General features: G+C 42.2%; 1 protein-coding gene across 2 annotated transcripts in view; it reads right to left on the bottom strand.

Annotated features, from left to right (window-relative positions):
• The window catches only part of CARMIL1 (capping protein regulator and myosin 1 linker 1), a 1033060-nt gene that overhangs the window by 368079 nt on the left and 649199 nt on the right, over positions 1 to 15782 (bottom strand). For both annotated transcript variants that reach the window (XM_078687906.1, XM_078687907.1), the window contains exons 16-17: positions 14465 to 14569; positions 8328 to 8397 (exon numbers count right to left, since the gene is read on the bottom strand). In XM_078687906.1, the coding sequence (XP_078544032.1) occupies positions 8328 to 8397; positions 14465 to 14569 (175 nt within the window). The remainder of the gene's footprint in view (positions 1 to 8327; positions 8398 to 14464; positions 14570 to 15782) is intronic.

The following is a 15782-nucleotide window of genomic DNA, read 5'->3' as shown; positions in this document are numbered from 1 at the left end:
AGTAAATCTCTTCTGGCTCACCTTAATATGAGTTAACGTGGAATCAAGGCACTAGCCGGACAAATATGTGAGTCTCCAACAAGGGTCATTATTTAAAATAGCTTTGGTAGCTACTTCACTTGAGGCAGAAATATGTGTGTGATCTTCAGGTCACAGATATGATTCATCATACAATAGTTTTAGAGGGTTAAAATACCAGCTGCAGGGCACAGTGTGTAACCTTCAGGATAGAGGATTCTAAGATAGTAAGATGGTCCACTGTGTTTCCGTCTTTGTTTGGGTTTCCGTCTTTGCTACCAAGACCCCTGTGTAAGCTGCTGTCACCATCTCCAACCCTGGCAGAGTAGCCTAATGGATTACGCACCGCTGAAAACAGATTTATGTAACCTATAAATCATACTTTTAAGTTCCTGCAGGTAGTAACTGAATCTTTCATTTTTCTATGGTTGATAAAATTATCACTGTTACATTGGGTAGTATATGACCCCAATAAATTCGCGGTCATTTTGACTTTGATGAATGTCCCGTCTACCAAATTCACAGTTCGTTGCTCTGTTTCGTGGTTCTTTAAGTACGGAGGGCTGGCGTTCACAAGGGGAGTGAAGCACAACTCTACGCGTACCCGGCAGGCCACCTACCAAAATTTAAATAAACCCTTAAGTGTCAAAAACGATTGAGATGTATGCCACATAAATGGTCACTATTATGGTAATCACACGCCCACACATAGACCTACATACCAAATATAGATCCATCGACTGCCTAATAAATGGCTTGCTTATTCACATTTTATCTCCCGACCAACTTATGAGTAGATGAGCAGAGTACGTCTTCTTTCATTTAATGGACTGCAGAGTTTGGAGTACCGGGTGGTAATATTTAGCCGTGCTATCCCAGATATGCTGTACTTGCTCCAATCCCGAACACTTGAACAAAAGAGATTGCGGAATGTGCATAAAACAAAACATGAGAATAGATTCCACTTGCAGTGGGAATAAGTACATTATAACGACCTAAGGCCCACCAAGGCTGAATGCAAAAAGCACAAATGAAGGACAGAATGTTGAACAATGTCAAACATTCACCCCAGTAGAGAGATTTGCAATAAAATCCATCGGATTTGTTTTGCTCCCCATGCTGTTCCACTTTAAACCCAGCCATACACATCAGTCTTGACCCTGTTCCCCATGGGAACAGTCCAGCCTGAACTGCCAGAACAGGTCCTCCCTGGACTGGAAACAAGCATCCTGGGACCGGTGGGGCATGATCCTTCATCAGCCAGGCTAACGTGAATCCAAAAGCATTGAGAGCATGTGTGGAGATTGGAGCACATGTCAAAAACTGCTTCTTCCTGGAGTACATTTGGCGACATGTTTGTGGGAGTGCGTATTTAAGTGGATTTTTTTACACTGTTTTGATGGGTAAATGTTTTGCATTCAGCTTTGGAAAAGCAGATCTTTGCCACTTATAAGGTGCCCGATTGACACAAGTATGACAAATGTAACTGAGTTTTCGACAACCACGGATTGCGGACTTTCTTTTAAATCTTGAACAACAAAAGCGGTGATAAGGCAAAGAGCACAATAAAGAAGGATGCACCCAGAAAAATAGTAAGAGACCCGAAAGTGCATCTCTGTCAGGTTTAGTTGCAAAATGGAAAACACCCTGTTCCTTTGTTGAAGGCTGTGTGGGCGTCCTCTGAGATTAAATGCTCGCAGAGGAGGAATGCCTGCGACGCACTGCCCACAGAAACTGACTTTACCCAGTAAAGATTACTGGCCGAGACAAAAGACACCGCAGGGAATCTACATCTCACGTAAAGGTCACGGTATTTTGCAACTCCAGCGACTTTTACAAAACACTGATTTTGTTATGATCTAAAAATCTGGAACGCTCAAAAACAAATTGTGATTTTAATGTTTTTCTCCTCTTACTCTCCACTAACCTTACTGACCACAAGAATTTCTAATGTTCCCTCTTTCCAAGCTATTCCAGCTCTTATGTGTCATTGTACAATGTTATATGTTGTTTTTCCTCTACCATAATCTACGCCCGTGAAAGAAATGCAGTTTGTCATGCTGTTCTGATCCTATGTAGCCTACATACAGCAACTGCTGTCTCCAAGCTTCAGAATGCATAAGCTAGAATCCCCATCCATATTGCACGGTAAGCTATATGTTTTTGTTCAGCGCTCCAATGCCCTACGGCCAGGGTCTCCATAAACTATAAAGTACATTTAAAAAAAAAAAACAGATGTGAAAACCCAACACAGTTCCAACTTTGTGGGTATTCAAATATATTCCCATTGATAGTATCACATTTATTGCACTGCTAAACCTACACCACAAAAAGGTAGGTATAAATGCAGTATTTATTTTGTTCTGGTGGACCTCATTCTTGGGGTTTGGGATTTATATTTCATCCTCAGAAATTCAGACCAAAGCAAAAGACAGTAAGGCTAAAAAGAGAGAGTAGATGTAACAGAAGCAGACGGGAAAAAAAGTAAAAGGGCGGAAGCAGTGATGAAAAAGAACCAGCAGCAGTGAGGTAAAGAGACAGGAAGGGTAGGCTGCGGGCAGAAAGAGGCATGAGGTAAAATCAACATTAAGTAGAGTTGATTTTGGAACACCCGGGTAAGTGGGAGCACCAGCAGCATGCTCGTTTGAAAAGATTCATCCTTGAAGAAATTTCGCAGAATAGCATTATTTTTTTAAAGGGCCTGTACTAAAAGAGATTCTTTTCTATGTGAAGCAAAAGCAAAACAAGGAAAAAAACAATATTGGACAACTCCGACTTTTTCCTGATCTTATGCCTGTCGATTGTTTACTGTGAAGAAAATGTTCACATTGAATGCTAACGGAAGCAGGCTTAAACCGGGAAACCTACAAGAATTTTTGATTTGCCTGGGTTCCATCTCTAGATAAAGTGTCATAAATGTTGCCCAATGCATAGGGTCAAGAATAAGCATCAAAGGATTAAACGTTTTTATATGAAGTGGGCCAATATAGCATTAAAGTCCACTACAGAAATTGATGCAAGTTATTAAAGGGCCTTGACTAGTTGAAGGGCCAGGGTCTATAATAAGAGAGGTGGTCTTTACGAATCAGTATTTTCGAGATAGAAAGACTATAATGATGTTAAAGCATTCCTTATAGAGAAAGACAAAGGGAAAGCGGGCTCAAGTAGTATTTACCAGCCATTGATGAACCTCTGCATCTCCACTGTCTTTAGGGGAGAGCACAAAATCCCCGCATAAACAACATAGTTAATAATGTAATTCACCTTCTTGCCTAAGAGAGATGCAGATCTCCTGGTCTAAACTGAATGTCAGATTGACAATTGAATAAATCTGCCTAATTATCAAATGACAATCCTGTAAAGACAGACTCCGCCTTCTTTTGTGTAATACGAGTACCTTGAAATAGATACAGACATATGTGATTTACAGAGCTAAGATACTGTAAAAAAAAAAGTCAGCCCTGGCATTCAGCACTATAAAAACAATACCAATTATTATTATGTTTTGTTTTTACATATTTTATTAAAAATCTCTAGACAACATGTATTCACAGGCGTAAGTGGAGCTTTACACATACACTGAATTTTAGGGAGGGAATTGTGTTTCTCTGCATTTATAATGAGGTCTTGTATTAGTAGCTCTCTAAAGATTATGTTCCATTTAAGTGTGGGAATAGCTTATAGAACAGGCGTCAGCCAAGAACTTTTAAGTTCACTAAAAGGTATTTTATAAAATATATACATATGGGGTATGTCAGCTTGCCCTCTTCTTTCATTAGGCCATTGTTGTGTTATTCATATTTTTCTTTCGCCCACTATGATAAACAGCATGGGACAGTAGGCCAGACTTATAAAGAACACGTCTGCACACATTGTAGTTCCCTTCAGTGGCAGGCACATCTATTACAAGGTGTGTTTTTGGAGACCAAAACATGTTCTTTTTATTTTAGCCAGTGTTTTTTCTTTAATTTGATGAGGTTCACCCAACTCACCAATAAGATATATATATATATTTTTTCTAAACAAAAATAATGAAAAAAACAAAACAAGGCCCATAGGAATGAATGGAAATTGTATGCCCAATTTGCGAGTACCCAATAGGTACTCGCAGATTGCGCATGCAATTTCAAGTGTGAAAGGGTGCCCCTGAAATATGCATGTGAGCACATGTGGCGCACATACATGGCCTAAGGGCATGTATGTGCACCAAATGGCACTCAGAAAAATGCAAAATTGTATATTTTTCTAAAGATTTGCAATTTACCACCAACGTGAAGTTGGTGGTAAACTGCGATTCCTTAAAGCAGGGTCACAATTTAAAAAGCGCTTCCTGCATTGCATTTAGAGAATCGCAAATTGCGATTCTCTAAATGCATTCACAAAATAGCTAATCGCAAACCTTGTGATCCCTATTTTGCAATTGCCTTTAGGGATGATACATCCCAAAAGTCGTTTTCCCGCTAGCACCGAATCGGCCCGTTTGCGAACGGGCAACCGCTTGATACATCGGGCCCTATATTCCTTAGTGGGCGCTAAGGTCTTTGGACCGGAGCAGGTTCAGGTCCCTAGATTCAGAAGAGTCATGCAGTTTGGACGTTCCTTTAGCTACTTAGCTCCAAAACTCTGGAACAATCTGCTCCATCAATGCCAGAGCTCTAAAGCGGCAGATTTTAGGAAATAAAGGCAGGCTCGTTTTCTTTGTGTCCATAGCTTTGGGCTGTTAGATCTTTAATGCTTGGATGCCCTATTTGGGCAGCCATGTGCTCTACAAATCCTTTAACATATATATTTTTTATAGACATCCTTTAAGGAGTATTTTCAGGTGCGAATCAGAAGAACAAAGAACATTTTAACAATAGCCATCAATAAACACATCACAGAGAGATTGAGTATACAGGTCACAAGCATAGACGGATTAACATAGAACATGTAAGATAATAATCAAATACTCAGGTACAGGGCATCAGGTGATTCATATGGACCATGTATTGCGAAACCGGGTACAGCAATAACATTCAAACCTCATTCCAGTAGGGAGAGCCCGCATCACCCGCAGTTTAGGACAACCGGGCTCTCCGAGGGTCAAGAAACTCACTCAGTAGTTCCCCCCCACTCCTCAATGTCATCCTCCACCTTATCATGTCTACACTTCCTCAATCGTACCTCCTCTGCCCAGTCACATCTCCCACCCAGCACTCCAAACTAGGACCCGCCTGTCCCTTCCATGTGATTGCAACTCACCTCTTAGCCAGCAGCAACCATAAGTGTAGGAATTTAAAAGTCATTTTCTGGGTCGGTGGCCTACGATTGTCACCCAGCAAGCCGACAGTAGGCTGAAGGGAACACAGTATGGGCACTGCCACCTCCGTCCTAGCCATCACTCTCACTCAGAGTGCCTGTACCAGTGTGCACTCCCAGGCCAGATGCAACGAACAAGCCAGCCGGTGATGACATCAGGGGCAAGCCAGTAGGCTTGTTCTGATCCCTTTTAATGTAGGAGTAAGGGTATTATGTATGTACAGTGAAGAAAATGAAAATGGGTGAGTTTAAACCAGGCCTTAGATGATACGGATTTCACCAACGCACTCATCCTCCCCCATTATGCCTCCTCAAGGTGCAGTCCCAGGTCACTATCCCACCCCACCCTCCTCACATGGAGAAGAGAGTGCACGTCCAGTCAATCGTCATAGCTTTTTTAGAACGAGGAAATCAAGTGTCACCCTTCTGCCAGGCCTAGCATGCCACAGAATATGTTTTAGTTATAGCTGAAAGACTAGCTTATTGAAGAAACGGCCCAGCTTCCACGCCAAAACTGCTTGGTGCGCCAGGAAATGAAATACATTTCTCATTGGGGTAGAGATCCCCCAGGAACTCACAACCTTCTCCCACCTCACAGACAATCTGTGTAGTCCGCAAGCGCCCTGAAGGCCAGCAGGTCTCAGAACACAAAACCCCTAGCAAAGGGGGCCCATTTCAACACTGCTTTCACTATATGCTCCAACAAGGATGGAGTCTGCTTAATGAGGTACAACACCTGGCCAGTGCCCCCCGCCATCAGTATCTGAGGGAGGGAGAAGGTGCAAACTGTGCACTGCAATATCATCTTCTCCCAGTTGCTCCCCATCATCAGCCAATGTTCAACGTGTTGCATCTGGGAAGCTAGATATTATTCCTCCACATTCGGGACTACCAGACCCCCTCCTCTAACTGCAGGTATATTAAGTACCTCACCTCCCTACTGCGACTCTTCGGCCATAGTAAGGATGTAAGCAAGGAATGCAACTGCCTAAACACCACCCGGGGAAGACTGTCAAAAAAATACAGAATGGAAGAGAGAGATCGCGGCAGCAGCACCATTTTCAAAATAGCCACACAGCCCACTAGGGATAAGGGAAGGGTGGTCCGGAAGTTAATCGAAGAATGACGATCCTGCCAAGTTTATACTGTAGGTGCTTCTGCCTGGTGTGTGCCACCATCACCCCTAGCGGCAGGCTGGATGGTGGGGGCTGCCATCCTGCTTCCGGACCCCTATCTGGGGGCCTAGACCAACACAGCTGGGGACCACTGCGACTGCAGCCCACCCACAACGTCCCGGCCTGGCAGTTGCAGCAGCCGAGAAGCCAGCACCGCTGACCTGCGGAACCCCTCCACTCCCGTTCTCTCCGTGAAGATGAGGCCATGCTCTAGACCGAATACAGCATTCCTGGGGAGCTTTAAAGAGCGCACCAACTGGTCAGGACTAAGGCAAACCATCTAGTGGGCACTGCTCTGGGTGCTCACTATGTAGCCCAGACCATCAGGAGTTCGACATCTGTCATCCGTCCTAAACTTGCACCATCTCGCAGGTTAAGGAGGCCTCTATTACTACCCTCATCCAATCACTGCTGCCCAGGGGACCCATGCCTTGCCTGCCATGCTATGCTGCCACTCACGGCAACGACAGCTCCACGATGCCTACTTCCGCCAGCTATTGAGCCAGCAGGCCTTGCTAAAGAAGCTGGACACTGACAGATGCACTCGTCTCCTGACTGGATCCTGGCCGTCACTACTGTCCCTCCTGAGATGGGTCACTTGAGATTGGCCCTGCCCTTCCAGGCACCTGCCACTGTATATTAACAGCACTGGTGCTGTCGACTTCAATGCTTGATGTCACGCAGTGTTCCTCTACGCCCACAAATGAGAAGTTGAACAAGATCCTCGCAGTAATCGAACAATCCCAGACCTCCACAGAGAACAAGATCGGCTCCTTGGCGGTGGAGCTGAGTTTCCTTCATGATGATCAGTGTAAGCTCATGGACAGGGCCATGAAAGGAGAGAAGACACTAGTCGAACTACAACCGCAATCCACTGCCAACCACCTGGCTATTCGCGACCTCCAAGATAGAATGAGGACACTTGCGGTGAGAGTGGAAGAATGCGAAGGACAATCCAGCAGAAGTAACATTCCGATACTGGGACTACCAGTGGGAGTGCAGGGCCATTGCCCGTTGGCCTGGTTAGAGACTTGGTTCAAATTTTTTGCCCCCTCCTCCAGCCTCAGGCCATTCTTCTCACTGGAGAGAGCACACAGTGTGCCAACACGCAGACCTGTCCAGGGGGTACCATCACACCATACGCTGGCAAACTCCTCCAGCAGCCGACCTTGAAGCTGGGGAACCAGGTTTGAGTCTCGGCGTCAGCTCAACATCCTGTGATTGCGCGCATATCATTTAATCTCCCTGTGCCTGTAAAATTAATGTGTCTATCTGTAATTTAACTGGTGGTCATCTAGAGCTCTCTGATCCAATTAGGTCGAGTTCATGCAATAGAGCAATAAAATAATACATTTAAAAAAGCAGGGTTGTGGGAGGGGGGAGGGGTTGAAGGGTGGCAGGCGGCATGAGGAGATTAAATGGTGGCATAAGTGCAAAAAATGAAATTCAAAAAACAGTGGTGAAGGGGGGTCAGCACAAGGAGATTAATTGGTGGCAGAAGCTTAATAGACAGCCAAGCAAACAGTACAGCAAATAAAGCGGCAGTTGTAAGCGTTTCATGAAGCCTGTGCAGGAGGTAAACACATGCCCAGACAACTTTGCTTTTTTGTTTTAAAAAATCAGCATTACGTTTAGTAAATGAAAAATTCACACCAGGATTGTTGAAACAGATAACAACCTGCCCAGTATTTTCATCAGGCATTTTATAACATTTTATTGTACAACTTAGGAAACCTCTGCTCAAACGATTGCTAAGGAGTGTGCCACGTGCAACTGACTGACCTCCTGTCAAAACTATGCTCAGCCCACCCTGCTAGGACATGGCCCTTTCCTTACCTCACAGCTGCTAAGGTCCAAAGATACCTCCTTCAAAACGTGGTTACTGGCGAGACCTAACAAAAGTGCTCTGTGACAAAAAGAAATCAAGAAGAAAAAGTTAACTCACTTTGGCAGCAATGAAAACAATCCTTTATTAGTACATACTTTGTTGAATATTTACCATAAAAAAATAACACAATCATGGCCCACGGACCAGAAATATAATTTACATTAATAATTTGTATCGGAATGTCTTCTATAAATTATTAATTTAACAGGAATAAAACCATTTACAAAATATAGTTCATGCTATTAGGAACCAGCCTCACATATGTGGATACCGATTTTGTTTCTTTGGCCTCCATTTATTCAGCTGTAAACTAATCCTTCACTCCTCACGGATTTCACAGACAGAGGTGTGTCTTGCACCTGTCCCGGACTGTAATATGTAGGTCTGGCTTGACAGCGCAGCAGTCTGCCTAACCTAACAATAGCAATTCATTAAAATATACACACAGGGCTTTGATTCCGCCCAAAGGAATAATATTGTTTCAACTCATACATTTGGCTGTATGGTGTATCCCTCCCCCATCCAGGAGGGGCTTGCATGGGAATGCATGAAAGACTGAAAAGCGTACTTAATCATCAAGCCATCTGTAACATTCAAGTCTTAATCTACTACGGGCATTTAACAAAGAAATCAATATTTTCACCACTTTTGTTTCCACACAAATGTCAAAGTCAATAGGGCAGGGTTTAATCTGATAAACACCGTTTGTTTATTTAGGGCATGTTAACATTCTGTGAAGTCCTGTGTTTTCATGCACTGGCACATTAGAGTCAGACTTATTTATTTTGCCAATTACTGATGGTCAATCCCCCCTCTCGCGCCCTCCACAACTTCCCCGCGCTCTGTTAAGATTTCCCCCTGTTTATTTTCATCAGGCAGTCTCAGACCAAGAAGCCTCCGAGAGGCCACAGCTGAAGCGCTAAAGTTCTAGCCCCTTGGTGCTTCTATTTTATGCTCAGGAAATTACGTCCCTGTCCTGACTATGATGTAACTGAATTTTTGGGTGCAAGTTACATACTTATGATGGAAAAGTATAGCAAATCCAGTTAAATACATGTAGTCCTCCATTAAACCATTACAGCTCTAAATAAGAGCTCTGTAATTGTTGATGGACCAGTGAGAACAAGTGAGTTGTCTCGTTGAAGAAAAGCAGAGACCTTAAAATCCAGTTTAGTAACTAAGGGCCTTTAGGGGTTGGGGAATGGAATTACACCGTAATAAACATGACAGGTGCTTCGTCTGCCAAGTGCCACAGGCTTTAATTCAATTGTAACAAACATTTTTTTAAAGTTAGGTTGTGGAAGGCGAGAGGTAAGCCAGAGGCCGACACTTGGTTGAACAACATTCTAACATTGAAATGATTGAAACATCAATGTAAATATCAGTGTATATTCGCTCTACTTAAGTATGAAAATGTCTGGGGATTTTTGGAGGAATGTTATGTACAAGCTGAACATCGCTGGATATCTGCCTTGTTTGTGACGGAGTATCCTGTTTGCCAAACTCTATATCAAGTCCTAAATTAAGCAGAGAGGGAAACTGTGCCAAGATTCAGGCATACACTCACAGACGTAAAATAAGAGCGAAAGTGAGCCAAAACATTTACCACATCCCCAGCAATAATTGCCAGCAGAGACCCCAACTAACCATTTGTAAAGGAGTATGATAGCTTTAAAAATAATGTTTGGTAGAGGCAAGCGATGATTAATATACCAAGTTCTCAACAGATGATCATGCAAGATAGAAACAATTTTAGATCTTTCCAAATGAAGGTCCAGTTGCGGGGCCAACCATCAGATAGTTTTGCTTTGGGGAGGAGAAAGGAAGAACCACAATAATTTAATAAAGACTAACTGGAGAAGGTAGTGGTAAGTCCTTTTCCCTTGTGAAGGAAACAAATCTCTAAGTGCATTGCAAGTCAACCACGTTTTACTGCTGAAAGAACACGATTTGAAATAAAGCGAGATGCCATTAAGAAGAATTTGATAAAACTTCACTGTCAGCTGCCATGCTTGTTAAGTGTTTGTCTGGAAGCAAACTGGTCTAAATTGATTTTGTTCTGATTTGGCAAACTCAGGACAAGTCACCATAAAGATGATAACGATCGAGGGAACTATATAAAATAAGTTAATGTGAATGAGATAGCAAAAGCAATTTACTTAAACTATTCGAAATATTGTGCATTTAATTTTCCATTTACTAATGTATTGCGGTCCACTATCTAGAGATTCTTTTCTAAAAAAAAAAGGTAGAAGGTATCCCAAGTTGTCCCAATTAACTTGTGCCTGGCAGTTGTAAATCAACTAAGAACTGAAAAACATCATATTCATCATTTGTATAACTTTAGCTCTTTGAAACCTGATAAAATAAAGAAAAATTCTGCTCAAATGTGTTCACACTACCTATAATGGCGGCCAATTTGGCTACAAGGGCTTCAGCTTGGATTGGATGTTAAACAAGATGGAAGCACTGGTACATTTATTGTAAGAAATATCCTGACTAATCGTAAAGGTTATCTTAACAGCATGGCAATACGAGAAGATTGAGTCCTAGTCTGACACCTGTCAGGCTATGAATGATAGTTGCACAGGAAGCAAAAGAGTAAGAGTGCTTTCCTTACCCTACTGACATTTCTCCACCACCTCCATAATCGGTTTACAGTCAACGATGGACACCTTGGAGTTGTATGGAAAGTCATCTCAGACTACCAAATGTGCAGTGATGTGCTTATGGCTCCTAGGAAGAGTGTTATACCGACCAGGCTGCGACTTATCCAACTGAATTTCTTACATGCAACCTGTCTGACCCCTCAACACTTTAGAGGGCAGGGAGCCTCTCCACGCCCCAGTGTTCTGCTGCATCATCCATAATACAGATTTTTTTTCATATGATCTGGCAGTGCCCGGGCATTGTGCCATTCTGGGAACGCAATGCCAGAATACTAACGCAGGTGTTGAGGAGACAAGTTGATCTCATGCCCAGGGTAGAACTCCTCCTGGGTATCCTGGAAGATATAGGTGGAAGAAGGGGCAAAGGGGTGAATGGGCGCTGGTTGGTATTGCCTCAGCCATAGCCAAATACGATATAGCTCGGAAATGGAGTTTGTCGGCCCCCCTACGATTGTGAAATGGCGTAGGGCGATGGACTGGTGCTCCAAAATGGAGAAGAAGATATTCAGAGCATGGGGATGCCCGCGGAAGCATGCCGGGATATAGGGCAAAAGGTCCGACTATTATGGATTAGAAGGTCTTACAGCACTGGAGAACCAACATGTGTCTTTCCACGGATTCTACTGGATTAGGGCAGGTTAGCAGGTGGCGAGCGGGGAGGAGACAATGGAGTTTGCGCTGTTGTGCTGTTAAAAATGTCAATAACATTTGATTTACAAAACAAAAGTGCTGACTGTGACCTACGTGCCAAAAAACATGAACTATAAATCTAAAAGTGATAATAAAATGTGGATGTGATATTTTAACATGATGTGAGTAAGCTTCCACAGTCTAAATATTTGGACGACAAGGAAAAACGGGCTGAGCTACCTGTTGCATAGGTTCCCTTTTAGAAGCATGGCCTGAGCATGAAGGCAACCCCACAGTGAAAATGTACGATGTGAAATTTGTAACAAATCAAGCAAATAGGAAAACAGTTGATAAAATAAAGAACATAAATGTCCACAGGGAGTGCAGAAAAAAGATGAACATTTTACAAGAGAAACGTCAAATCAAATATTCTGCTATGGAAAAAAAACCTTTGATATCAATTGAAAAATATAAGCAGTTTCCATAGTCCACACCACCACTTTCACATAACATGATGCATTTTCTTTTCTATGAGAGTGGCCATTGTGGAGTAATTCCCTTGCAGGCAAAATGTAAAATACCAGAAAGGTTGCCTAGCAAGAATACGCTCCTTGTAGACCTTAACAACGCTCCTTTGTAGCCAAACAAGTCCTTCTCAACGACAAAGGAATGCTAGTATTGTTGGGTACCAAGCACAACAGAACTCACAGAGAAAGAATCCACAGTCTGGAATGGTCCCGCAGTTTGAAAGGCCCATTTAACAGCAATACATCTAAAACTAGCTTGCTGGGCAGACAATACCTGGCGAGGCCCTTCTACCTATTGGAGAAGCGTGGCTCAGTGGTTAGAGGCGGCAGACCCGGAAGCTGAGATCGGCCGTGGACCAGGGTTCGATTCCCCGCCTCGGTGGGTCTCGGGCTCAAAATTCCACGGACTCGACAATTCTCGCTCCGGTGCCTACTCGACTCACGGGGTCACACTCTGCGACTCTGGGCAATAGCTTGCTTAATCTCCACTACGGCCCCTCGCGGTGGGATGCCTGGCTTTCACCTTGTGGATACCCTGCCGGGGTATCTCACAGGGGAATACCAGGACGGGTTCCCTAAGCAAGCGCCTTGATACCTTCGGGTGATACGTGCGCTATATAAGTCGCAATACATTTACATACATTTACATATCTCCATTTGTTAATGTACCATTCACATGCAACCTTGAGAGTAGCATACAGTCAGCTATGATTGTACAAACAAATCCCTAGGTAACTAACCATTTATTTCACAGGTTTGGATATATTTATTTGAAGGTCAAGTGTATGCAAAAAGGAAAAAATAAGCATTCTTCATTTTTACAAAGTAGCTCTAAAAACAATGATATTCAATGTCTGCAAAGCCAAGTGACTAATTGAAAACACAGTAAATTACATTAGGCATTCCTCTCATCCAAACAAGCATTCACTAATCAGAACAGAATTTTAATGACCTTAATACAGGAAAGCCATATGCACTTATTTTATATCCTGGATTCAAAGTACACAAAATATGGCACATATTTCTTATACAACCGTGTCTGATATTTAATACGAGTCATGATTCTCAAATGATAATAAAATTATGATACACAATGTATCATAATAAATGTATTTAAATTGAGAGGATTGTTGTTGAATCTTCATGGAATCGAGTCTACGCGCGTTTCGGCGACCCAAGTGCCTTCATAATAAGAAAGCCACAAGTACAACAAACCAAAGCTGGTAGCATAATGCCTTGATGAAATAAGCGCAAAAACATCAGTTGATGGACAGAATGCAGAACAATGTCATACATTCATCCCAGTACAGAGATCTGGGCCTAAATCCATCGTTATTTTGTTCACCACACCACCCCAGTTCAGACATGGGCTTATGCAAATCAGCCTTGACCCTGTGCCTCATGGGAACAGTCCAGCCCGAATTGCCAAGATAATAGTAACAGAAAGCTCCTTCATGTTTATTTTTTTGATGAAGGTAAATTCTCACAATAATTATATGGATAGTGATAACAATAATGATCCATAATATCAGAGCATGTTCAAGTTGAAAAGAGATCTTGATTATATCTGGTACACTTGATGTTTGAGTTACCCATGGTCGATCAAGAACATGCAAAATTGAGGATGACAGCTAACCATGCAAAGAAAACACCTACCCTCCACTTCTTCCACACGGTATATGTGGGATACCCAAATTTTAGCGTTAGAACAACAGGCCTATATGATGCTATGTAGCCAGGAGTGGTGTGCTGCACGGTGGGGTGTACAAAAGCGATGAGTGGAATGCCTGAATTAATCTTAGTCACTAGTAATTACTCAGGGAGCATTCTCGTTCTTCATTTTGGGTGTTCTCTGCGTACACCTACAGAAAGACCAAACCATATGCAAATCAGCCTTGTTTCTGCTCCAATGGGAACAGCTTTGGAGGCCAACTTTCCATCTCAGTCCAAGTACTAAGCATCGTGGCTACTACGGTACATATGTAGTCTCACCTATGATTCTTTTTGTTGCCTGTAGAGCTTCATGGATGACACTCATCAATAGCATTTTGCAATGTCTTCTCAGTTTCTAATATTGCCACACATCTATTTTGGTCTCTGTGCTCAACCAGTCCTGAATGCAAATTATTTCTATGCTGCTTCAAATTCTAAATACTTCTAACAGATGTACAGGGTAAAAGGTTATTTGGTTTGAAACTGCTTGAACAAATGTATCAGCAGTGTTTTTGAATGCCACAGAGGAAATATGAACAAACTTACTTTAAGGGTTCCGGGGGTAGTTTAGTGCCAGATAGATTAATGTGCATCAAGGCGAGGGAGCTGCTGAAAAACAGTTTGAAAGCTGGCGGAACTTCTTTTCCTTTTCTAGAAAGAAAGATACACAGGTAAACAATCATGAACACAGTTCTTTCAAATGAAAGTCATGAACGACCATCGAATACTTTTGATTTTATTACGTGTTTCACAATTGTTTGGTCAGTGTTAGGTTTCTAGAGGCAGGATTACATATACTATACCACAAAATACTTCATTCTCTGCTGAATTCAATTAATTCACACTATATTGAAAAGAAGCTATGCAAACAGTGGGGGCGAAGGGAACAACAACAAGTCCACATAGCAATATCAGAAATATATGCTGTATCTAAAGCAGATCAAAACAATGTAAGTGATGTGAATGCAAATGAAACTGAAGAAAGACAGTATGAAAATGATAGAGCCTGGGTATCGCAACAGAGAACTTGTTATGATGTTAGCAAAACGACTCACCATAACGGAGAACAACGATGTATGCATGTTCTATAATATGCTTGTCTTGTCTGTGTAAGCATTGATTTTCTGTTAAAGAGCACTATAATTTGAGCTTGTGTTAACAATAGCTTGTGTTTACACTGTCCTCCATCTTGCCCCAACATCACAGGATATCCTGTGATGACTTTAGTTGATTTGGTGTCGAAACAAAAGTTATGTACTTTTGCTTCAATAAGCAGAAAATGTTCTCAGAGAAATGTCCTTGTTGTACTGAATCAAGGACAGGTCTGACTGTCCCAAGCTATGTTAACAATGCATCAGCTCAACTGTGCAGCTAGACTGTGATGATAGGTGACTCCTAATGTACCCTCATGTTAAGGACATTTTCAAATGTATTCAATAGTAAAATGTTCCTTCTAAGATGTTCCCCATTGGTCCAAACCATGAGAATCATGTATCCCCATCGAATGTATAAACCTCTTTGTCTAAAGTTCTATATATGGTTGTGGATTTTGCTAGTAAATGAGAACCCCAAATCCTTCTCTTGGAAGGCAAACCTAAGTTGAATTTCATTTAGAACTGTATTGAGTTCTTTGCATTTATGGTTTATATGTTTTGCTGCTAAATTTGCTCATGGCATCTTTTGTGTATTTTGCCAATTAATACCTATATAAAGCGTTGAAAAGAGAACTTCTGTCTATCACTCTTATGAGAACATTTCAGCATCATTCAGTGAGCCTGTGTTATGTTCCCACATACGCATACACTGATTCAGGTAAAAAGAAGAATTTATTCCTTTTCCTTAGGAGCAGCCAAACACGCACCTC

The sequence above is a fragment of the Lissotriton helveticus genome, chromosome 4_1 (genome assembly GCF_964261635.1).
Source record: "Lissotriton helveticus chromosome 4_1, aLisHel1.1, whole genome shotgun sequence".
Classification (NCBI taxonomy): domain Eukaryota; kingdom Metazoa; phylum Chordata; class Amphibia; order Caudata; family Salamandridae; genus Lissotriton; species Lissotriton helveticus.
The sequence above is the reverse complement of the archived record's forward strand: the minus strand, read 5'-3'. Positions and strand labels throughout refer to the sequence as shown.